The 25,582-nt window shown below is 43.1% G+C and overlaps 1 protein-coding gene across 2 annotated transcripts in view; it reads left to right on the top strand.

Annotated features, from left to right (window-relative positions):
• The first annotated feature begins 1,812 nt into the window (after positions 1-1,812).
• The window catches only part of BARX2 (BARX homeobox 2), an 84,224-nt gene continuing 60,454 nt past the window's right edge, over positions 1,813-25,582 (top strand). Inside the window, exon 1 of one of the 2 annotated variants that reach the window (XM_033205358.1) lies at positions 1,813-2,040. In XM_033205358.1, coding sequence (XP_033061249.1) covers positions 1,935-2,040 — 106 coding nt within the window. In that variant the 5' untranslated portion in view covers positions 1,813-1,934. Of the gene's footprint in view, positions 2,041-2,206; positions 2,935-25,582 lie in introns of those variants that run through there. The other variant, XM_033205357.1, reaches the window with a different exon arrangement.

Consider the following 25,582-nt stretch of genomic DNA (forward strand, 5'->3'; position numbering starts at 1 on the left):
ATTGCCCTGGGAGCGAACGCTGAGCCCCTGGACCCCAGCCCCGACTCAGCGCAGCGGTTTCCCTCTCGGCTTGCGCCGCGGAGAACACCCTCCGTCGTGGCGTCGGACGGCGACGCTCGGGCTGAGCGGTGAGCTGTCCCGGGTCCCGCGCCTTGACCGCGGACCAGCCTCAGGGTCCCGCAGCGGAAGCAGGGGGCGCGCCTGGGACCAGCCTGGCGACCCCAGGGTCCCGCACAGGACCCCCGGCGCCACCCGGAAACCTGGCAGCAGTTCTTGCCTGCCCTTCAGCCGTCTCTGCATGGAGAAAGAGAAAAAAGGAAAATAATTCTAGATGGAGAGGAGGGGAGGGGAGGCCAGTTTGCAAATACTTCGGGAATGAAGTTCCTCAAAGACGCGTTGCGGGCCTTCTCTAATGCTAGGCTGTGACTTGGCCTGTTAACATCTATTTTCTCACGCCTGCAATCCCAGCACTTTGGGAGGCCGAGGCGGGTGAATCACGAGGTCAGGAGTTCAAGACCAGCCTGGCCAAGATGGTGAAACCTGGTCTCTACTAAAAAATACAAAAGTTAGTCGGGCGCGGTGGCAGGTGCCTGTAATTCCAGCTACTCAGGAGGCTGAGGCAGGAGAATCACTTGAACCTGGGGAGCAGAGGTTGCAATAAGGCTAGATCAAGCCACTGCACTCCAGCCTGGGCCACAGAGTGAGACTCGGTCTCAAAAAAACAAACCAAAAAACAAAACAAAACAAAAAACCTATTTTCTCTAACAGCCTAATGATTAGTCCTCTGGGCGTGTCCCTCCCTCCGAGTTTAACCACCGTCCCAGGCGCCCGCACTGACTTGCTTCCGCGGCCACCAGGGCCCCCTGGGCAAGCAGCTCCGCGGAGAGCCCACCGGCACTCGCTGACGCTTCTAGACTGGGAGCCGGGAGGAAATGTCACCGACCCCAAACTCGGCCCTAGGGAAGGGCCATCGCGTCTATACTTCTCAGTGTCCCTGTCGTGCGTTTTCCTTCCAACCCCGCACCCACTCATTCCAACATAAAGTTGTGGAAACGGGTGCTCACTGGGCTGTTCCCGCCTAACACCGGGCGCGACTCAGGCTGCCGGAGGCTTCCCGGGCGCGGAGGCTCGGCGGGATCCCCTTTACGCAGTCATTCCAATGCAACTAAAGTCCGCACAGATCTTGATTGGAACAGACCCTAAGACTAGGAGGCTGGAAAGAAAAAGGCAAATCACCCAATAAACACCTGTCTTCGCGACTCTCTAACCCGGTCGTATCGCGAGGGATCCGGAGATTGAAAGCCCCTTTGCCGGAAGGCTCGGGCGCTGGGAGAAGCCCGAATGGGACAGACTACCCCAGTGCCTGCCTGCTCCCTAGAATCGTGCAGCTCTGGCCCTTTCCAACGAGGAAAAAAATGTTTTTATAAACAGTGTTTTTTTTTTTTTTTTTTTAAAGGCACACTTTTAAAAAGTCAGAATCTCGCTCTTGTCGCCCAGGCTGGAGTGCAGTGACGCGATCCCGGCTCACTGCAGCCGTGAACTCCTGCGCTCAAGATTTCCTCCTGCCTAAACCTCTCCAGTAGCTGGGACTACAGGTTTCCTCTTGCGTCAACCTCTCCAGTAGCAGGGACTACAGGCGTGCACCACCATGCCTGATTGTTTTTAATTTTTCTTTTGTAGAGACAGGGTCTCCCTATATTGACCAGGCTGGTCTCGAACCTCTGGCCTCAAGCTATCGTCTCACCTCTGCCTCCCAAATGTTAGGATTACAGGCGTGAGCCACAGCGCCCAGCGATAACTCACACTTTTATTAATTTTTCTTTTCTTATCTTTTTTTTTCCTTCTCAGTTTCTTATTAGGGTAACGGACGGGACCAGGGTCATTGGTTTGGGATCTTGGGTCAGTCAAGTTTGCAACTTCAGCGCATAAGTCCTATGCTCCGAGCGTGCAAGCTCAGCGCTAGCTGCAAGGCTGCGAGTGGAGGGCTTGGGAAGCCGCGGTCTTTGGGAAACCGTCCACACAGGGAAGGAGAAAAGCACGGTGGGTCTTCGGGGGCACTGGCGCTGTGGCCCGAAGTCCCGGGAGCCTAGTGAGGACTAGACTTCTTTCTAGTAAGAGAACTGAACGTGCCCTCCCGCTGGGTTGCGGGCATTGGGAGCCGGGCCGGCGGGTGGCAGGACAGGCACTAAGGTGAGCATGGGGGACACTGCCCTGGGGAGCTACCGGCCAGGGCCTTAGCCGCGGCGCGCTCTCCCCGCACCGCGCACACACTCGTGCACACACACCTGGAGCGCGTCCCGGCGGGGAGGGGGAGGAGAGCCAAAGCGAGCGTCTTAAAATAGAGAGCCAGGCAGAGGAGCGCGAGACACCAGAGCTGGAGGCAGCGAGTGAGAGCCGCCGGGCACTAGGCGCGCAGGTCGGCGCCGGAGCAGCACGGGCGGGCGGGGGCGGGGTGGGCGCGGACGCCCCTCAGCACACACTCCGCACCCGGCCCTGCAGGAAGCTCGCGCTGATTGACAGCTGCGTTGTCCCAAAAAGGCTTAGCGAAGATGTTGATCTGCGGGTGAGTCTAAACGCGCGGCAGACGCGCCCGCTACCCGCTCTCCTCCGCGCGCCACCCGAGCCCCGCCGCCTCCCCGGCTGCCGGGAGCGGGGCCGAGGCCCCGCCGTCGCGCCAGCCCAGCGGCCCCGGCCGGCCGGGCACTCGCAGCTGCGCTCGGGCCGGCGGACGCTCGCCCCGGCTCACCATGCACTGCCACGCCGAGCTGAGGCTGAGCTCGCCCGGCCAGCTCAAAGCAGCCAGGCGGCGCTACAAGACTTTCATGATCGACGAGATCCTCTCCAAGGAGACCTGCGACTACTTTGAGAAACTTTCCCTCTACTCCGTGTGCCCGTCGCTGGTCGTGCGACCCAAGCCCCTGCATTCCTGTACGGGTAAGACGCTCCGCTAGGGGATAAGTGGGGTTCGGTAGCTTTCACGTCCGTGTGGGTCGCCTGTGCTCTGCAACCCGAGGTCGAGAGCAAGGGTTAAGGGATTCTTTTCCTGCACCTCAGTAAACGGTGGGCATTGCAAAGGCATCTGCGCCGCGGCCGGGAAGGGCCACGCAACGTGTGGATGGATCGTACGAGTGGAAATAAAATAAAGGCGCCGGGGCCTTAGGAGAGGGCTGCTCGCGCAACGCCTGATTGTCCTGCTCGGAGGAGAACGCGTGCTCGTTCCATGCTGAAAGTTAAAACACTTGACCAGGTTCAGCGCCTAAATCATTGTTTCAGGAAGTGGTGGTGTGAATTTCAAACTTGAGCTTGGCGGCCTTGCATCTCACCTTGAGTTAACTTGTCCAACCTCTTACAGTCTCCACTGTGAATTTTACAAGTAAATCAATATCCTGAGGTTCTCAACAAAATCCCAAATTCACTGAGCTTTGCTTAAAATGATCGCGCTCTGGGAAAGTAGTTCTGGAGTACGTTGCCTTTGTGGCACAAGCCGAAAAGGTCACCCTCGTTTGTCTTAAGTGACCAAAACCAACAATGATAACAGTAAAAACATTACTCAGAACTGGTTTTCTCTCTTCACAGGAGCTAAGACCAATAGGAAAGATAAAGAGAACTTAACACATATATTGAAAACGTAGTAGAGTTTCTTTTGTCTTTTTTTTTTTTTTTCCTTTTTGTGGAGAACGGGGTCTAGCTATATTACCCAGGCAGGTCTCGAACTCCTGAGCTCAAGCTATCCTCCCGCCTCTGCCTCCCTGAGAGCTGGGATTACAGGCGTGAGCCACCGCGCCCGGCTGAAAACGTAGTAGAGTTTCTATCGAAAGTAAAGCCAATGCATTTTTAAAACTTTAAATGCATTAAGAGAAGCTCCAAGTTTCAAAGTATCTTGGCATTGTTAGGATTTAGGTTATGGAACGTGGGTATAGTAAAACAAAAAAGAAGTAGGAGCACTGTTTATCAGAAAAAAAGTTATTAAGTGTGCTTTTCATTAAAGGTGAACATAAAGTACTTCCAAACCAAAAGAACCTTTGAGGTTATGTTAGTTGCATGGGAGGCATGAGATAAATGAAATTACACTTACAATGAAAAAATGAAGGACCAGCAGTTTGGGAAGATATTTTTTGGAACATTCAGTTGTTAATGCTCAATGCGTGGAATCCTGTATTTTCTCTTGGTTCCACTGATAGTCCCTATATGACAATCAGTAAACATATGATAAATACGTTCAGTGGAGTTCTTTTAAAACCAAATTGTTCCTACATGTATTTGGTTGTAAAATGTATACTATATTCAGTTATGTCTTTTTAAAGTTAATTTTTCTGTAACGTAGAATTAGGCCTGATATCCCATAACAAGCCTTGTAATACTGAATTTTTAAAACCAAGAAATATATGAAACAAGGAACAAATAAGAAATTTTAGAAACAAGATAGATCTCCTGAGAATTGATATTTTTACATTTGTGTGTAGGTGGTTGTGGACCCTTGGACACATATATACTGAATGGGGTGATAAGTTGAATATTGTTTGGAGTACAAATCATCCTTTGCTATAATAATTCAATTCCCTTTGAGGAAAAAAAGAGGATCTGTTTCAGTCATTAACATTGCTCATGGGACATTCCCAGGACAAAACAGAACAACTTCTAAGCACCTAGGTAGAGCCTACAGAATTTTCAGTGACTTTGTGCTCTGCGTTGACTTGAAGGCAGCTTTTCCTGGCTTATAGGAGTCACAGAATTGGATCATAGAAGAAAATATGGCAGAAGAAGAGTAATAAATGCTGCAGAGAATAGTCATTCAGTCAGAGGTGGCTGAGTAAGTGCTGTGTTTTGTTGAACCTTGTGTGGGAAAGAAATCAGAGGAAAATGAAATGATTCATATGTAGTTTTGTGAGTGTTGTAAGTGAAATGCACGTATGTCACAGACTTCAGTATTGCTCAGTCTTGTGCTTTTCGAAGTTCACTGATGGTTCGTGGCAGAGGGTGGTTGTTGCCAATGGTTTTCTGGCCCCATTATTCCAGTGCTTTCTTCTTTCAGGTTGTTAGTTGAAAATGTGTCGTGATTTTGCTCTAGTTGAGAATTAAAATATAGAAACTGGGATTTGCTGGTGGAATTAAACCCATAAAAACTGGCTACAATAGTTCATACTTTCAAAGCATAAGCCTTCATTGGGTTTACAGTTACAGTTAAAGCCTTGCATGTATTAGATCATGGGAATCCCATTAGTGACTTCTCAGGGCTTTTGCAAATACCATACTTTCAAAGCATTTTTCTTTTTTCTTCAGTTAAGGTCAGGATAAAAATCTTTAATTAGATGAATGTAACCTTTTTATTATTAATTGAAAAAAACAACAATAAGTTGCTGGCATCCTGATGGAAACTATAATTTTTTTCTTTTTCTTTTTCTTTCTTTTTTTTTTTTTTTTGCCAGATAGAACGAAATGTTTAGCACTTGTGGTGGAAGCAAAATTGTAAGAAGTTCAAGTGAAAGGCATATATTGGAATTAATGTTACTGAACTTTCTCAGCCTTTCATTTGGTGGTTTAAGGTGTAAGTAAGTGTAACAGAAGTGAACTGTGTAAGGTAAAATAATGAAAACTAAGAGAAAAAAGTCCTCAAAATTAAAAACTTACCAGCATGTACAATAAGTACATAAAATTGGGATGGAAAGAAAACTACAGCATTGAAAAAAAAAAAGTGCATAAGGAAACAGTTCATGCTGTGTAGATTTAGTAACCTAAAGGTCAATTTATGATACCAAATATCAGGCAGAATGGTATGTCTTCAAGCAAACTGAGACATGGAAATAGTTTTCATCTCAGGCAGATAATCACCTGACAGGATTTTATTGTTAGACACTCTAGCCTTGATGGAATCTTCACCTTCCAAAAATTATTGTTTGACAGGCCCTTTCTTATTAGAAACACAATAATTTTAGTCCTAGAAAGCTGTCTCTCAATTTCTTTCGGTTTCCTAGTACGTCTCGTAAATCACCCTAATAGACACTGCAAAAGGGAGTCCTTGCCCTGTAAGCCCCACTGCAGAAAGGTTTATCATTACATTTAAACTAAAATGTAAACAGCTAAGCCCAAAAGAATGTGTCCATTTGACAACAGTTGTCATTCAGGCCATTGGTGAGGGTTGGAATATGTTTAGAATTAAGTTAGTATATAACAAGGTGGTTTTATTTTTAAATCTGTAAGCAGTAATCCCTGTTCAGAGGGAAGTGTATTGCCATTTAGAAATCAGCAGTGAGCTCCCAAACTTCAGAGCATTGACCGTCATTACAAAGGCCAAAAAAGAGGTGCGTTTTAGGATGTCATAAATATGCTTAACTTTAGGATGCTTTATTTTCTTTTTCTGGTTGTGATGAATATTTCTTGGTGGAAAAGCCCACTTGAAGAAAGCTGGTTTCTTGGGGTTGAATGGTTTGCGGAAGCATCGGCGTGGTCATTTTCGAAGGCTCTGCCTTTCTGTCTGATCTTTAGAATCAGGCAGTTTCTAAATTTGTGGCGTGTTGAGAAAAAATGGATAACTTGCTTCACAAAAATAAGGATTGTTACAATTTAGCCTAAGGGTTTTCACATGAAGATACTGATAAATGAACCTATGGTACTAATTACTTTTATTACAATTTGTGTACTGAGAACCTAGAATTACCTTACATTTGCACATGCACATTTGTGGGGAGGTGAGTGTAGATACTTGGACATTTTACAACCTGAGAACAGGATGAGACTTTTAATTATTCCACTAACTATAATCTAATTCCTTTCCCCTTCTCTGGCAGAATGATTCTGTTGAATCTCTCACCTGTCTCTCATCTTTGGTGGTTAGACCTACAGAGCTGGAGGGGCTCATAAAATCACAGATCAATATCCCCAAGCAGAAGGTATTTTTTGCAAAGTGCCAGGGTCACGTCAGTGCTTCGGTATCGTTTCAGTCCACTATATGCCACTCTCCTCCTTGTCATAGTACTCAGAAATCAGGAAGACTTTTCCAACTTGGTTACACACCCAGTACTAACCTGTGCAGTCACACCCAGGGAACAGTCAATCAGCCAATTAGAAGGGACATTTGGGGAAGGGTGTTTATCTTTTAGGAGGTGGCATTGAGAACATTTTATCCTTTGGTGGATCCAAGAGAAGCAAGTTCTTTGGGGTAGTGTCCTTGGGTGCATTTTTATCACAAACATTGGGTGTCATCCCAGCAAAAAATTAATTGCAGTGCAGGCATGTATAATGTCTCATTTGGGAGTTCGGGAGCTGGCTAGTGCTTCATGGAGTTGGCTCTGGTGACTCTCCCAATCTCAGCTTGGTCTTTTTTAGTCAGAGACCCAAACCCGTAGGATCTTGGGAACCTGAGAGTTGGACACTGGAATGTTAATGGAGAAACATAAACCAGGGTCTGGGAAAAACGATCGTTATCAACAAGCATTTGTATTTCTGCCAGAGGCACATAGGCTTTTATTAGCAATTACTCATAACTGATTATCCTGTTCCCATTGTAAGGGTGAATAAATAGAGGGATGCACCGGGTCCAGGACTCATCCATGGTCACAGTATATTTGGAACTGAGCTCTTTTGGGATCCTTAGCTGTTATCTCACCACTCCTTAAGTTTTATAACTCTTGTTAGAGATGCCAAGGGATTCCTTAGGAGTCAGTTGTTGCTTTTTTTTTCTTTCTTTCAATAGTGCCATCTCGGCTCACTGCAACCTCTGCCTCCTGGGTTCAAATGATTCTGCTGCCTAAGCCTCCCGAGTAGCTGGGATTACAGGCGGTGTTTTTAGTAGAGACGGGGTTTCACCATGTTGACCAGGATGGTCTCGTACGCCTAACCTGGTGATCCACCCGCCTCGGCCTCCCAAAGTGCTGGGATTATAGGCGTGAGCCATCGCGCCCGGCTGTGGAGTCAGTTTTAACTCATGAATAGTTCAGTAGCAGTGTCTTCTCTGGCTCTGATTTTTCTCACAGCAAACGAGCAAATGATTAGAAATTTTGTTCACGGGTTGAAATGCCCCTCCAAATGTCCACTCTTCACTATCATTTAATTCAATAATTTCATTCAACAAATAGTTGTATTTGCTTGGTGATGGCATTGTCATTGAGTACATTGTTTTGAAACTTAATCTAACTGTTGACTAGCAGTTAGGGTGTTTTAAAAAGTTCCTCTCAACTATTTGTAGAACCATTGCTTAACCCTTCTTTGTTTTTTATTTGTTTTGTTTTTGTTTTGTTTATTGTTTTTTTTTTTTCCTAGTGTATGTGAGAGGCAGTTGGGATATGGGAACATTTGGAATATGGAATTGGGATATGGGAACATTTAATACTTTTGCTTACTATGTGGAATTTTCTCTTTGAACTCTACCTACAGGGTGTTATCACCGGTAAAATTGTCAAATCAACTTTGCTAAATACAACTCAAATGGAACTATTATTAGGCTGATTTCCTACAGATATGTTTGTTTTTTGCTGGTTGTATTTCTGTATCCAAGACTGAATTTGTGATAGAAACGTGGATAGTATAAAGTTGTTGGTTTTAGCATACTCTAGAAATCAGAGTGAAAAGATTAAATGTAACATATCCCAAAAATCTATATGAAAAGGAGTAAGGCTTGCAAAGGATTATTTCAATTATAAAGAGAGATTAAAAGGAAAAAAGAAGGGAAGAAGGAAAGAAAGAGTGGGTTTCTTTGAAATTCTTGAGGCTGTGCAGATTCAGCGTCATAGCACAGTGTTCCTCCGAAGGGCTGTACAGGCAACACAAAGGTGGCCTGTGAAATTCTGTCACTCCATGGATACTGAATGGCTAAAGTTGATTCTACTTAGACGTGTGCTGGGGCCTCTTCAGGGTTGAGATCCAGAGCCTAAGCTCTGCGCAGCATTTAGCCTTCACTCTGGAAGCCTGAGTAAATGTTAAACCAGAAGCAGTTTTCGGTGTTATTTGCACTTTGTTTTGAGGTCAGGTAGGAGGAGCAACAGAGATGCAAAGGTAGGTACGTCACATGCGCTGAGGCCTCTTCATTTGTTCTTATTTTTGTTTTATTTTTTTTTGAGACAGGATCTTGGTCTGTTGCCCAGGCTGGAGTGCAGTGGGGCGATCTTGGCCCACCGCAACCTCTGCCTCCCAGGTTCAAGTGATCCTCCCACCTCAGCCTCCCTAGTAGCTGGGACTACAGGTGCATGCCACCATGTCTGGCTAATTTTTATATTTTTAGTAGAGATGGGGTTTCATCATGTTGGACAGACTGGTCTCGAACTCCTGACCTCAGGTAATCTGCCTGCCTTGGCCTCCTGAAGTGCTGGGATTACAGGCGTGAGCCACTGCACCTGGCCAAGGCCTCTTCATTTGTTCTGAGCTTGTGAAAGTGCATGCCGTGGAGCCTGAGGGTCCTCCTTGCCACATGTCCTGCCCACGACTGTTGTTAGTGGACTAGAGTTGGTGGGTCTATGGCTAAGCCCATTGACAAGCTCTTAGGTGGAGTATGGTTAGAGGACTGCAAGGACTGAGATGGGATGCATACATTGAAGCCTCATTTTGCATCCTCTGTTCGGGATGCAGTTCAGTTTTACACTCTAGTCTTGTGGAACTGGTGTTTCCAGTGTGGCTCTAGGGATGCACTCACAACTGGAGCAGCCACCTTTTATCCGAGAACTTGCTAAAGCCCACAGATGCTCAAAGGACGGGCAAAAGACCAGTGTGCTGGAGGTGGCATGTTCTCTTGGAAGCAACATGACAAGAAGAAGAGAAGGATTGAGGGCATTCGCATAAAAACTGCACATGTGGAGAAGCACATTGGGCCTGCCTGTCGGTGCCTGCCTCCAGTTTACCTGCCTGAGAAGATGGAATGGTAGTTTTCTGTCCACAGCACAGACGACAAAATCAGAATTCGCATTAGGGTTTATTAGTAACGGGATTCAGACTTTGTACAAACTTGGTGGCATTAACAAATACTCTCCAGGAAAAGAGGTGTTTGGTTTGTTTTTTAACCAGAAAACCTTTGCAAACCCTCAGGATTTAATTTATTTTTATTACAGCTTAATAACAGAAGAAGAAAAGTCTTGTTAAAATAAATGCTCTAAATAAAAACACAGTTAATTTTCCATTACCGTATCTAATTACTCATCATCACCAGGGCATTTTTATATGGCAATTTAACTTCTTGAAAGTGGAAACTTGGCACACATTTAAGGAAGAAAGCCATGCACCTAGATAGGTATCAGAAGATGGTCTAATTATATTTGGGCTCGAGTTGAATCTTAACATATGATTGCTCTGAAGAAGAGAGAAGAGAGGGCCTCTGTCCCTAGTCACTAAGGAGAGCCTCTGGTTTCTTGAGTGCCAGTTGAAATTGAATACAGAGGGAGAGAATTCTGAATATTAGGTGATGTTCAAGTACCTCTGAAAAGGGCCCCTGCCAGTCACCAGTTGAAGCTGATTTCAGGACTACTTGAGAGGTCTGGAGGGCAGCTCTGTAGGCCTCCTCCTGGCAGAGTGCACACAGATGACACAGCCTTCCTCCATGCACAGGTCAAAAGACGACTGAAGAGAAGCCAGGCTGGGAGGATCTCAGCACCAGATTAACTACATTCCGTGTACAAGCAGACAGGCTTGCACGATTCCTTTTTATCGCATCTTTCCAGCTTACCAACATCTCCTTAGGAACATATTCTTCTGGGTATTGAGGAAAGATGAGTATTTTCTGTCTTTTTTTTTTTTTTTTTTCTTTGAGACAGAGTCTCGCTCTGTCACCCAGGCTGGAATGCAGTGGCGCAATCTCGGCTCACTGCAAGCTCCACCTCCCGGGTTCAAGTGATTCTCCTGCCTCAGCCTACCGAGTAGCTGGGATTACAGACGTCCGCCACCACACCCAGCTAATTTTGGTATTTTTAGTAGAGATGGAGTTTCACCATGTTGGCCAGGTTGGTCTTAAATTCCCAACCTTGTGGTCCACCCGCCTTGGCCTCCCAAAGTGCTGGGATTACAGGTGTGAGCCACCACACCTGCCAGATGAGTATTTTCACAATGTACATTGAATAGGATTGGCTGCTGCCTAGGTGATGTCAGTGCACTTCTGATCATTTTTTTAAAAAACCCAACGTATGCATTTGGTAAGTGATATGACGATTAGCCTTTGGTTTTTCTTATTCAAGGATTACTTACCATGTGGAGAAATGGAGTAATCTTGGGCCTGATGAAATTTCATGAAGTGGTGGCTATATTTCTGTCCTGGGAAATACCTGGAACTGGCAAGTCCTTGATATTGATAACCTGCCAGCCTCCACTGCCCACCTCTTTCTTTCCCAGAGTCCTTTTCATCTGGTGAATTAACCATCCCTGAAACTCAGGATGAGGGGCTTTTCCCAAAAGAGGTCCCAGTCTCATGTGGATTGAAGGAAGTGTAACTTCCATGCTTAGTTTAACCAGTATCTAGGGGAGCTGACTTTGCACATTTCCTTTTTTTTTTTGAGACGGAGTCTCGCTCTGTCGCCCGGGCTGGAGTGCAGTGGCCGGATCTCAGCTCACTGTAAGCTCCGCCTCCCGGGTTTACACCATTCTCCTGCCTCAGCCTCCCGAGCAGCTGGGACTACAGGCACCCACCACCTCGCCTGGCTAGTTTTTTTTTGTATTTTTTAGTAGAGACGGGGTTTCACCGTGTTAGCCAGGATGGTCTCGATCTCCTGACGTCGTGATCCACCCGTCTCGGCCTCCCAAAGTGCTGGGATTACAGGCTTGAGCCACCGCGCCCGGCCTGCACATTTCCTTAATGGTAAGTTATAGACAATGGAATGCTGGTATTGTATCTTCTTATCTTGAGGAGATATCATGGGCAAGAAGAGTTGCTGAGACTCCTTTTTCTGAGTCTTACAGTACTTATCCAAAGGGAGCCACAAACTTGAGAGAAATGCTAGAAATACTTTATACCCTAAACCATATTCGTGGCATGGCAATAATAGTAATAGTGACTTTTTAGAAATTACTTAACATGTAATAGGCACTAGACTCAGTGCTTTTTGATGAGCTTCAAAATATACCTATGAAATAGGTTTATCATCTCCTTTGGTAATGGCAGAACCCTAGAAGCTAAGTGACTTTCCTAAAGTCACAGGATATAAAGAGAGCTCTTATGAAGCAATAAGAAAAATGGGCAAAGGCTACAATCAGGCAATTCATAGAAAGGACGATCTCCATGCCCAGTAAATGTAAAAGGATGCTCAACCAAGTGGGAACACCCGAATTAATATGAGATACCATTTCACCCTCACTGGGTAGGCCAAAATGAAAGGACAATATCGGCTGATGACAAGGAGATGGAGCGACAGACATCCTCCCCACTTCGGCGGGAGTGTTGTGTGCTACGATTACTTTGGAGAGCAGTTTGGCAACACCTGGCAAAGCTGCAGACGCACATACGCTAGAGCTCAGCAGTTCCACTTCTGGGTATGTGCCTGGAGAAGCCAGTGTATGAGTGCAAAAGGATACCTGTAAAAATGTTCATCTGTGTGTTATGTTAGTAAAAAATAGAAAACAATTTAGCTGTTCTTTTGGAAGGAAAAAGGTTAAAATAATATATGCTATATCCATGCAGTGAAATTCTATGCAGCAATTAAAGTAAATGAACCAGATACACTTGTATTAATATGGATAAATTTTAGGAATACAATGTTGAGAAAAAAAAGTTGTAGATTGATACATACTGTCTGATACCATTTATACAAATAGTTGAAAAGGCACAAACTAATGCTACATATTGTTTAGAGACGCAGGGGCATGGGAGTGGGGAGTGCTAACCACAGGTTTTTATTTTCCTATGTAATTTATTTATTTATTAAGACAAAAAGGCCTAATGCAAATATGGCTAAGTATTATGATGTGATGAAACTTGGGTCGTGGCTACATAGAAGTTACTGACATTATTCTTTGTACTTTTCCATCCATCTGAAATTTTTCATAACATAAACATTGAAAAGTGGTAGCACACATGTCCACAGAACTCTTAAATCTTGTGGAACTTTTGATCTTTTTCTTAACAGCTTTTCTATCCTGAAACAGTAGCTTTTAAATACAGAGCTTGTTGTACATAGTCTCACTGTGTACAACACTTTATAACTAAACATATGTACAACTCACACTGAAGCAACCACTGTGGCTTCTGAAAGTGGCTTTTGGATCTTACTAACCTTGCCTGGCTGGTTGAGGGTATTATTTATCACCAGGATCACTGCTGTTTCCCCGGTAATGCTCTGACATAGAATAAATAGTCTCTGAGTTGGGTACATGCTCTTGAAGGATGACTAATAGAGTATTTGGTCCCCCAATTGTGCAAGAGAGAGTTGTCAGGGTTTTTCTGCTTCTTCTTAATGATGTTTAAAATCATTATAAACCGCCTCTGACTGCACCTTGCTTTTATGAGTATTTGTTGATATGGCAATATCAACAAATTTCACCTTAGCATTTCACCAGTGGTCCTCTGTTAGTGACAGTTTCATTTACAGAAATTATCTAAAGACAGCTGTGATTGAACCAAATCATCTAAAAATGTTAACATGTAGTTTCTTAGCAAGAAAGAATAAAGTTGATATTGGCATATTATCTGTCCAAGTTATCTTTATAGTCCATAATCATGATTTGATTTTAAAACTTTGTTCAATATGTGGTATTGGGGACTGTTAGAAGGGATGAATATTACCATGGTGATCTCACAGAGATGTCTGTTACCAGTAATCAATGGTCGTCCTGTTGTTTGGAGGAGTTAACCTGGACCACATTTCACTCCCTAATGACAACCGTAGTGGCAGAAATTTTATTCATCCCAACACCAAAGACATTTTTCTTTTCTCTGCAAAATAGTCCCAACTTAGAAATGTTGCTTTTAGACATTTTGGCAAAAATGTGGCCTTTTGGGAGCTCTATCTTTCTGTGTCCTTCCAAAGGAAAAGTATTAGTGTGGAGGAAACAGTTTGTACAATGAAGAGTTTGCCAAAGCATTTCCCCTCCTGCGACCGCTCCTGTCTGCCTAAATAAATACGTAGACAAAGAAACAAATTAAAGCTTTGGAGGGCCTTATCCCACCCACACGGTCTGTGGCCAGTGTTGCTGTACTTTCTTTGGTGCTAAGAACGAGGACTGTGCCCAAGCTGGACGTGATGGAAAGGATGGTGGCTCTATCAGATTCGTTATCAGGGTTCAGACTTTCGTGGGTTACAGGACAAAGTCCTTCTGCATTTTATATTACCCAGGTAGTCGCACAGTCTGGCTGGGATCAATTAGACGGACACTTTGCTTGTGCCTCACTCTTTCGACCTCCTGGAACTCTCCAGTGAAACCTTATTCCTCGTAAAATGAACTAGCCAGGCTTGGGGCTGTGAATGTAGGAAACATTATCAAGGAAGATATTCCAAAGAGCTGCCGTGGGACTACATAAGTCAGAAAAAATGTGGAAGACTTCCTCCTGCAACCCAGGAGAGTCTGTTCGCTGGCAACAAATCTGACAGATCCACTTTTGAATCCTCTGTCTGGGACTACTTGGGAAAAGACAAGCAAGGATTTAGGATATTTAGGGTAAATTTTAAACGTGTTTCACTGAAAGAGAGAGAGAGGAAGGTGTTTTAATATGGTTCCAATCTAAGTCCTTTCTTTTCCATGACTAAAAATTTTACTGAAATAGTTGGTAAGTCACCGAGAGGAGTTATTTCGGGAAGGTGTTGTTAATTTTGTTATCCCTGGATATCATGGTAACTTATTAATGCTCTCAGCACGTTAGACAGCTGTGGCTATTGGAAGCATGTTTTCAATCATCAGTTTAGAGCAAGGCATGAAGGAACATCCTATTGGAGTGCTTGCCTTTTTTTCTACTAGGAGATTGGGCCTTTGCTGGTTAGAACAATCAGCTGCTGAATAGCATGTTTCATTTCTTAGGGAGCTGCTAAATAGGAGTAACAACATTAATAAATGGTGCCCAGCTCTGCACTAGGTGCTTGTGTACATAAATGTGTTCTAGCAAAATAGTTACTATTACCACTACTTTTCAGGCAGGGAAAGTGAATCTCAGGGAGGTTAAGAAATGGGAATGGGGTCACATGAATAAGTGGCAGGGTTGAGATTGGAACTTGCATCTGTCTCTTTCAATATAGAGTCCAATACTGAATATGATTATATGAAAATGTAAATTAGAACATGTCTGTCTCTTTACATATAGGCAACACACTATATATGTTTGTGTGTGTGTGTGCGTGTGTGTGTGTTTGTACAGATATTAAAAATATGTATGACAAGGACTAATCAATGCGTCAGCTCTGTTGGAACTTATTTTGAACCTGTCAACTCTTTTACACATATTTATACTAATTTAATGTGTGCCAGTTAGTCTTTCATTTCCTGTGGTGATTGGGGTTTCTGAATGATTCCAGAGGGATTCCAAGAGGCAGTGGGGTTTGGGGAGGAAGCGAGGTGACTGGAAGATTGCAGACCTGTTGCCGTCTGGCTGTGTGACTGTCCGCTCACCTTACTGCCCTGGGGTCTGCGTCTGTATCTGTGTAGCGCTCGCTACCACTCTCCGGGTCACGGTGCTTCCATCAGCTGTCACTCTTTGAATAAAGCTTTCCTAGGGGAATCAAGGGTGGAATTCCTTCTCATTCATTCATTATCAACTAGAGAGAAAGTGCTGAACAACTAAAGCCAACCAAATGCCTTGAGAGTTAACACTTGGGATATTTTTCATGGAATACTCATTAGGTTCAGTGAGAAAACATGTCTGGCCGTTGATTGGCATCACTTAAAAGAATGAGATTATTTTTTCACATTATATCTGGCTGAGCTGGGGTGGATTCTGGGAATCTCTAGTTTTGAAAAGCTTTCTGTACAATTACAATGAAAAGTCAACTTTGGGAATCACTATAATGTAGCTAACAGCTTAAAGATGGGATTGATGTAATTTGCACCCCATGACTCAAATGTATGAAACCATTTAGTGGAGTGATCCTGCTGTTGGGGTTTTGAGTCAGACGGTCCTGGGTTTTATTGTCTTACTGCCTGTGTGAGCTTAGGTAAATTACTTAACTTCTATGACACTCGGTTTCCTCATCTGTAAAATGAAGATGATAATAATCACATAATGGTGTTAGTTGTGGAGGTTAAATGAGATAATGTGTATAAAGCTCTTAGTATTGTATTGGCCATGTGACCTTAGGTAAGTTACTTAACTTCTATGACACTTAATTTCCTCATCTGTAAAATGAAGATAATAATAATCACATGATAGGGTTAGCTGTGAAGGTTAAATGAGATAATGTATATAAAACTCCTGGTATAGTTTGTGGCAACAAAGTGCTTAGTAATTGATAGCTTCTATTAAAAATAATTATCTTACAATAATAACCTCATCACTGAAGTACAACCCTTTAGGGAAAGATTACCATTATTGGTAAATTAAACTTAAGAAAAACTAAAATCTTAAAAAAAACTCCACTTTACTCCAGGGCATTTTTCTGAGTTACAGCGACTCTAGCTGCTTTTAAGGCCCCTTGCAACCTGGGTGCTCTGTGAGTTGTTTGAGTTCAAGTCTGCGTGAATTAGGTATGTTTCATTCCTCCCACCTTTCTGTTTTGTAATATGAATTCAGAATTTTATAAATTCATGAATGAGTGGCACAAACAGGTAAACACTACAACATCACAAGATGTCCTTTGTTACTTTATTTTTTTTACAAGAGTTGCCTAGGATTAATTGCCCCTAGGAAATGTTTCATCAAGCAGCTGTAAGATTCTTGAGAACTGTCCTAGAATAGGGGCAGAATTTCTCAACAGGTTTGATTTCTTTTCTTCTTTCAAGAGTAGAGTTAGGGATAGTCTTTTCTTTTGGAAGAAAATGAAACTATTCTTTTTTCCTTATTTCTGAGCACCGAGAGAGGAAAATAACTCCACTGAGATGTTCTTTTCCAATTAGGTAGTATGGGAAAAGGTGGCAGTTTGACAACTAATCACTTTCCTAGAATATTATTGGGTCTGTGATTCAGAGTGAGTTCCAAATGAAGTGCCTTTGTGACAGCTTTTAAATTCCTGGTAGGGCTAGCTTCTGAATGTTTTCTAAGTGGTAATGATGGATGGCTGTCATGTGGAGGAACTGCCTGAGGAAGAGTTCCACATGGATTTTTTAAGAATTGTGTTTCTCAGCTGATCACTGGTGTTTTATGAAGTTTAGTATCTGCTGATGAAATGCTTTAATTGATGAATCCCCCCCACCCCCACAGTATGAGAAGAATTCTCTTGATGAGGAGTTCTCACCTTCTATAGTGCAAAGGCATCGCCAGTGAACAGGGTGGTGCCTCTGTCCAGCCATTTATGATGATGATTCCGACAGGCAATCTCTAGTAGCCTCATCCAGGTTCTGTGGTGGGTGGGGGCCAGGTGGGATAAGACAGGTGGATGTGTCATCACTACTGAGACCGAGTGGCATGTATTTACGAAGAGTGAGAAGGCTGACTTTGTCCCCTAGGTCCTCAGAACCATAGAGTCTGAGTTTTCTGAATTGCTGAAATAGGACTCAGTCAGAGACATGGATCGTTGGCATCTTGTTGAGAATGTTCTGTTCAGCCTATGGATTCAGAAAAACAAAATGCATGTGTTTGTGTTCCAGTAGGAGGGGAGTAGGCAGGAATGGGGTGGGAGTGGAAAAGGAATGTTGGCCAATGGGGAAGGGAGAGTGAGGGGTAGGGAAACAAGTTAGTTCACTGAAACAGGGATCCAAATGCTTGCTCAGCATTTGTTGTCTCCAGGAGAAGAACAAATTGAAAAATGCGAATGGAAGATTTCATTTGGAAATGGTCCTGTGAGTACGTGCTGTTTTCAGAGGCGTTCCTCATAACTGACAGCAGTCGATGACTTCTGATTGGGCAATGGCCTGCCCAGCCACACAGGTAGCCCAATCATCATATGTGTTAATGGTGCATTCAAAAATTTCGTCATCCTGGGTCACAAAAGATCATGACGATTGTATTATAATACAATAATGGTATTCATGCAGTGGCACACAGGAAATTGTGTGTACTTGACGTACAGGCAGCGTGGAAGCAGGGTTTAAAGTAGAACTCCCGTCGAAAACCGTTCTTCCAGAGCCCTCCACTGCCTCGTTCTGTGGTATTTCAATACCTCAGTTTCTGCTGTTGGTAACACACATCCTACCTCCCCAGGATGTTGAGGAGCAGTGATTGATGAAGGAGTATTAATGTGCTGCTTTTTGAGAGGAATTCCCTGCATTCTCCAGGGAATTACATGTATTACGGCGTTCCCAGAGAAAGCTAGACCAGGGATTGGCCAAATCTGGCCCACTACGGATTGTTCTACTGCCACAAGCTAAGGATGGTTTTCACATTTGTAAACGGAGGAAAAGAAATCAAAAGCAAAACATTTTGTGACCTGTGCAAATTAAGTGAAATTCAGAGATCAGTGTCCGTACATAAAAATGTTATTGGAACACAGCACATGCACCAGTCTGCGTGTTGTCTGTGACAGCTTTCATGCTGTCACAGCAGAGGGAGAGGTTGTGACAGACACAGCATGGCCCATAAAGCCTAAAATATTGACTCGACGACTCTTTACAAGAAAGGTTTGCCAACCCTTCAACTAGACTGTTGGAAGCAAAGCTCCTCAGTTATGAAATAAGGTTTTTACTGATCCACAAACTATGATGTCATTCCAGGGCACAAAAATACCTCCTTTGATCCAGGGTTCTGTTGTCATCCTGTGACACGAGAAAGACCCGACAGTGGGAGTTTAGTGGGGAGTTTTGCAAGGACTCTCTTAAAGTGAGATCAGGCTCTGGGCTCTAAGGATAAATTTCCAGACCTTTCTAGAAGTAACACAGGATTTTCTGCACTGAGAGACGGGTCAAAAATATTTATAGTAAAGTGGTAGAATTCAATAAAGTGTTTTTGGGACTTTCTCTTTGCTGCTGCAGCCCTGACCGGTTTTCCCAGGGGGAATATGAGGATGGCCCCTGAGGAGAGGCTGGGCGTGTCAGCATCACTGGCATTTTTCAGTTTGAGATTTGGGTGACAGTTTATATGCTTCTTAATTGACTTTAACTTGTTGCCCATCCCTAGAAGTAATAGTAATGGTCATAAAAGTTACACAATCACATCGCCACAGCTCTGTTCTGAAGGGCTTGCATAGCTGGATGGAGCACTTAATCAGGGTGGTCCACTCTGCTGGGGAAGTGCACGAGACTATGTGCCTTTGGAATTTTCAACTCTTCAGGGTCAGGAGCTGCCAGACCTCTCAGGAAGGATGAAGCCCGACTCGCTAGTTGCTCTCTTATTTACATCCAGGCCCTTGGGTCAGGGTGAGGCTTTGCGTCTCCAAGGTAGCCTTCGAGCCAATGAAACCCACTGGGGAGTGAGAGATGTGAAATTAACCTGATTTGCTGCACCTTCCTGTGCACTGTCGGGTTTACCAGCCAGTAGGCTGAAGAACCCTTGAGATCTGGCCCTTACCATAAAATGGAGAGGAGTGTGCACAAGTGCAAGGTCGACTAATGTTAGAGGAGATGACTGATGTTGGTAGGTAAAATTCCACCTCCAAGAAGAATATGTGTGGTACAGGTGACACCTGATTTTCTTACTCCAAATCACAAATGATGTTGAAAAAACAATAATAACAACAATACGCACACATAACACACATAAGTATTAAACACTGGTATAATACTATGTGCCGGGAACTGCTCTAAATGCCTTATATGAATTAACTTTTTTTGTTGTTGCTTCTTATTTTTTGAGACAGAGTCTCGCTGTATTGCCCAGTCTGGAATGCAGTGGCATGATCTTGGCCCACTGCAGCCTGTGCTTCCCGGGTTCAAGCAATTCTTGTGCCTCAGCCTCCTGAGTAGCTGGGATTACAGACACGTGCCACCATGTCCAGCTAATTTTTTATATTTTAGTAGAGACGGGGTCTTGTCATGTTGCCCAGGCTGGTCTTGAACTCCTGGCCTCAAGCAATCCACTTGCCTCAGCCTCCCAAAGTGCTGAGATTACAGGTGTGAGTCACTGCACCCAGATAACTTATTTAATTACACCACAGTCGTATGAGGAGATACTATTATTATTCTCATCTGACAGGTAAAGAAACAGAAGGCTAGATATGGTGGTTCATGCATGTGATCCTAGGACTTTGAGAGGCCAAGACAGGAGGATCATTTGAGCCCAGGAATTTGAGACCAGCCTGGGCAACATGGAGAGCTCTTGTCTCTACTGAAAATAAAAATTTAAAAAAAAAAAAAAAATAGCTGAGACCAGAGGATTGCTTGAGCCCAGCAGTTGAAGGCTGCAGTGAGCTATGATTGCATCACTGCATTCCAGCCTAGGCAACAGAGGAAAACCCTGTGTCTACAAACAACAACAACAAAAAGAGTGGAGGAACAGAAGACAAATGCAGGCCTGATCACGCTTCGGGAATTCTGTTGTCTAATGTGGCTTAGACGCAATAATTTCTTATTTTGAAAAGTATGGTGCTGGGTACAGAGTAGATAGAGGCTCAGTAATGCTTTCTAAAAATATTAAATATTTAATATTTAATTTAAATATTTTCTGATTTTCTTTCCATTGTTACTGATTTGATTTTCCTTATCTAGTTCTTTCTTTGTAGGCCATTAAAACTATCCCTAGAATGATTAGAACATCCTTTTTTTTTTTTTTCCTGGAGTAGTAACATTTTTACATAGCTGAAGTTCTAGGGAATGTATTAGTGTCCAAATTTGCAAAGTAATTTAATGACAGGGACACAGTTCAATATTTTATCCACAGCCTTAAACTATTCCAGAATGGCTGTGATTTAAATTAATTTTATCTTACTGGTAGTATTTTTAAAAATTAAATATTAAGTAAGGAAAATGTTTATAAAAGATGTGTATAATAAAAACAACAGTAATACAATGAACATTTGTATCTACCCACCACCCAGTTTAAGAGTAAGATTTCAGCCAGGCAGGGCGGCTCGTGCCTATAATTTCAATACTTTGGGAGGCTGAGGCGGGACGATTACTTGCAGCCAGGATTGAGACCAGTCTGGGCAACATGGTTAGACTCATCTCTATAAATAAATACATTTAAACAAAAGAAAAAGCCCGTTTCTTCTGGGTTGCCTGGGTGCCCCTTCCCGATGCTGTCCGTATCTCTCCCCCATTAGAGGTCACCAGTGTCTCAGTTCTCAGCGTTTCTCTGTAGTTTTGCCATGTATTATCCCTAAATCATATATTATTGAGCTTTGCTCATTCTTAAACTCTGTATGGATGGAGTCACACTGCACTTTTTGTGGTTTGCTTTTTCACATAGCTTTGCATTTCCCAGATTCTGATCTGCTGCTGTGTGTAGCTACGGTTCACTCATTTTCGTTGATAGAGTGTCCAGTGTGTGCATAAACCACACTGTTTATCTGTTCTGTTGATGGGCGTTGTTGTGGTTTTTGCTGCTTTGAACATGCCTGTTAAATTCCTTTTTAGAAAACGAATGGTCAGGAGGACTCATTTAAGTGAAATAGTTTTTCTATGAGAAAAGTAGTTCTACAGTTTAATGAAAATTGTAATATCTGTTACAATTTTGAACAAACAGATGTAGTTTTTATTTTGGGACACATGCTACCTACCTATTAAGTGGGTTTATTTTTAGTGGCTTTTTTGTTGTTGTTAATTTTTTCCCCCGGAGTTGAACAACGATTTATTTTAATTTCTAAACCAAATCAAGGCATTTATTGTAAAACCGCTAGAAAATAAGTCTTCCCAATTTAACAGTATATGTTTTATAAATATTTTAATAAAATGAATTTTAAAATATTAAATAATTTTAGTTAGAATGTGAAGTACTTCTCTAAATTAAACATTAAAAAGCTTCTTCATCCACAGCAACAAAAGAATTGCATTATATAGGTAAAATGGCTTCTGCCCTACTCACATTTATTTGCAGACTGGAAAAGAAATGTTTATTTCTAACATTTTTTAGCTTCAAAGGACCTTAGAAACCTTTTGAAATAATCCACAGAGCTGTGCAAAGGCACTGAGGCTTAGGACAGGCAGGAAGCCATAGTCCACGCAGCATTTTTTTTTTGTTTTTTGACTGGAAAGAAAACCAAAGCCCAGAGTAATTAAATTGCTCAACCAAGATCACTCTGAGGCTTGCAATGCCTTTGAAATATAATGACTCTAAAATAGCTGTATGAATCTGTAGTGCCATTTCTAAATTAGAAGCCACAAGTTGCTTTTTATAATAGTGTATCTTTTGCTTCTATGCATCTTAATTTATTTTATATAATTTAAAAAGCAAAGTCACTAATCAAATCCATAACGACAGTTTGGGATTTGATTTTCAAAATACTTTTCTCCACCCCGCTGACTGTGCCGAGCCTAGAGAGTCTATTTAGTTCCCATAGGCTGGTTTCTGGGATCGACAAGATTTCCATTGTCTTGCAACTGGGCTGTCGCCAGTGATGTTGGAGGACCAGCACTACCCTTGAAGGGTCCTGCTGCTGTGTCAACAAATAATGGCACAGGCCTCTCTGACAGCTTGTCCACAAACTGTCCTGAGGCTTTCCGTCTGAAGGAAGCGGCAGCTTTGCAAGAGTGATTTTAACGAGGTCGTTTGGATTAGATTGGATTAGTGGGCAGTGAGTTCCATGCATTTAGGGTTGGGTGTGAGGCTTTTCATGTTCTTGGAATCTCCTCTGGCCCTCCCGGTCACACCCCTCCAGTGCCACATTCAGCCCTCTCTCTATACACCCATCCTGAAATAGCCATGGTTCAGCATGGAAGAAATTCACTCCTCTAATCCCTCCGTGCTAGTCAGCTCTGCGTTTGCCTAGGGGTGGGTTTTGACTGATTCTCCTTAAAGAGAATCTCTGCACACGTGAAATCTGTTTCAGGAAAGTACTAGGAAGGCAGCAGGACTTGGAGCCTGACGGTGTGGATTCAGCTTCCGGTTCTGCCTCTCATTGGGTGACCTGGGCAGGCTGCTGATGGTGAAATGGGTATAATAACACCCCTGCTCAGGGTTTGCTATAGAGATTGAATGAGCTCAGTCTCCTGAATCTCGTATGGACAAAAGATTTCACCTCTGAATAATATAGAATCCTAGATGTTTCTGTCTGTTTCTACAGCAGAAAGCCAGGAAATGCAGTCTGCAAGAAGCTAGGGGTGTAATAAGAACCACCAGGTTCATCCATCAGCCGCCCTCTGTGTGCTCCGGTAGCACTGGCTTATTTAAGGCATGAGATTGACTGTCTCTCTCATGGGGCTCTGAGCTTCCTTCCACCAAAGATTGTTCCTTCATCTTGGGGCCCCTCACACCAGCATATAGTTTTGCATTTAGTAGGTGGTCAAAATAGTATGGTTTTGAACCTTGCTAAACTGCCTCGTGTTTCTTTACAGCACTTTCTTCCTGTAGGTAATATGTTTTCTCTTACTTGACGTCTCCCTGCTTTCTCCTCACAGTTGAACTTTCTCCTATTTAAGGATCGCCCTAGCCCCACACCTGTGGTTTTCAGATATTGCCACTCCTCCCCTACTCACCTTTTCGTTTTTGTCTAAGTATTTATAATATGCAGTTTGTCACACATAGCTGGTAGACGATATTTTCTGCAGTGATCTCTTCCAGCTTGGGAATTCTTAAAGGATTTATTTGTGGGTACTAAACAGTCTACTTTTTAAAAAAAATTATCTAAGTTCATATTGTCTGTACTTCATCATGAGGGATAATGGTTCATTTCAAGTTAATCTACACAACTAAAGTGTAACCCATGTGGTGGGTGGGGGGATGGGGTGAGGTGGCAGCTGTTAAACAGTGCATAGCAACTCTTCACAACAGTTTAAACATGAAAAAGGAATTGGAGTAATAGAATATGCTGGAATTTGATGAGGACACTAAGAGCTACAGGACGTGGGATTTGAACTTGCAGCTGTAGACAATGACTGTGTCTCCTAGAACCCCCGAATTCTTCGCCCCAAGATGCCCCAGAAGAAAGACTGGTGGAGTTACCAGCTCATGGATTTTACATCCTATTTATTCTCACACACAAATGAACTCCCATAAAGTACAGGCAGAGTAGTTCTTGTCACCTTAGTGTCCCATAAAGCTGATGATAATAATTAGAAAACCTTTAAAAACCTTTACAAGGCTGGGCACGGTGGCTCACACCTGTAATCCCAACAGTTTGGGAGGCTGAAGCAGCAGGATTGCTTGAGCCTGGGAATTCAAGACCAGCCTGGGCAATATAGTAAGACATCATCTCTACAAAAAATCAAAAGTTAGCCAGGCGTGGTATGTGCCTGTAGTCCCAGCTCCTTGGGAGGCTAAGAGGAGAGGATCTCTTGAGCCTGGGAGTTCCAGGCTGCAGTGAGCTGTGTTCATGCCATTGCACTCAGCTTGGGTGACAGAGATCCTGTCTCAAAACAAAAACAAAAACAAAAACAAAAACAAAAAAATTCAGGGATGAAAAGTGCTAAGAAACTGAAGTAATTAAGTTATCTAATGCATATAACTAGTATTAAGTATCTTGTCATGAAAGAACCTGGCTTGTGCTAGTAGATATTGGAATATGCCTTAAGAATGTTTAGAGTATCATTTAACAGTGCTGACCCATTTGAAATAAAATCATTCATGAGCTCACTTGCCTCTTTTTGTGCACAGGAAATTGTATAGGTTGCTATGATTATTTTTATAAAAAATTGGATTCTAAACAAGTTTATCAAATACTTAGTATCTACCTTAAAAGCTTTCATGAATTAAATTTAACCCTTAAATGATGCAGTGATCCACATTGAACTTTCTGATTAAAATAAAGGAAAGCTAACAGCACTTACCATTTCAACTAGAGTTCATTAAAAAAATTTTGTGGAGCATTGACCTACCAGGTGCTATGCGAGGACTGCACAGATGATGGTGATGTGAGCGTCAGAGCCCCTGCCCTCGTTCTTGTGGGAGACACAAATGAGTAAATACGCAGTTACCAGAATCATATGACCAATTCCATGATGGGGAAGTTGGGTGTGCTGAGGGACACCTGAGGCTGAGACTTGGCCGAGCAGTTGGCGAGGGAAGGGCAGCCTCTAAGCTGAGACCTGTAGGATGAAAGGAAGGCCGAGAGGATGACCTGGCAGAGACAGCACATTTCTAAAATGAGTTATTTTCCTGAACAGTATGTTGAATACAGCTGAACATTTTCTGATGGTTGAGGATCCCATGACCTTCAGGGTAATTGTTTTTATCACCAATCTTTAGATATCTAGTGCTGTGAATGTCATTGTATAAGATGTAGTAGGCTATTAATGATAACATGATCTCAACTACATCTTTAGAAGTTGTGTTTTTAAAATGAACCTGTGTAAACTCAACCTCATACTTGTATAATGGAAGCATGATGCAGACTGTGATGGTGACTTGGGTGTTTTTGTAGTTATGTGGTTTTGGACTTATTGTTGCTCCATACATTTATAGCTGTTTTGTTTTCTTCTCTTCATCATTGCTGCCTGGGAGGGTCAGAGTATGATCCATGTCTCTTGATGAAGTTAGGTAGGGCTTTGTGTTTTACCAGGAAAAGAGGCTCAC

The sequence above is a fragment of the Trachypithecus francoisi genome, unplaced genomic scaffold, assembly GCF_009764315.1.
Source record: "Trachypithecus francoisi isolate TF-2019V2 unplaced genomic scaffold, Tfra_2.0 Lachesis_group8, whole genome shotgun sequence".
NCBI classification, from domain to species: Eukaryota; Metazoa; Chordata; class Mammalia; order Primates; family Cercopithecidae; genus Trachypithecus; species Trachypithecus francoisi.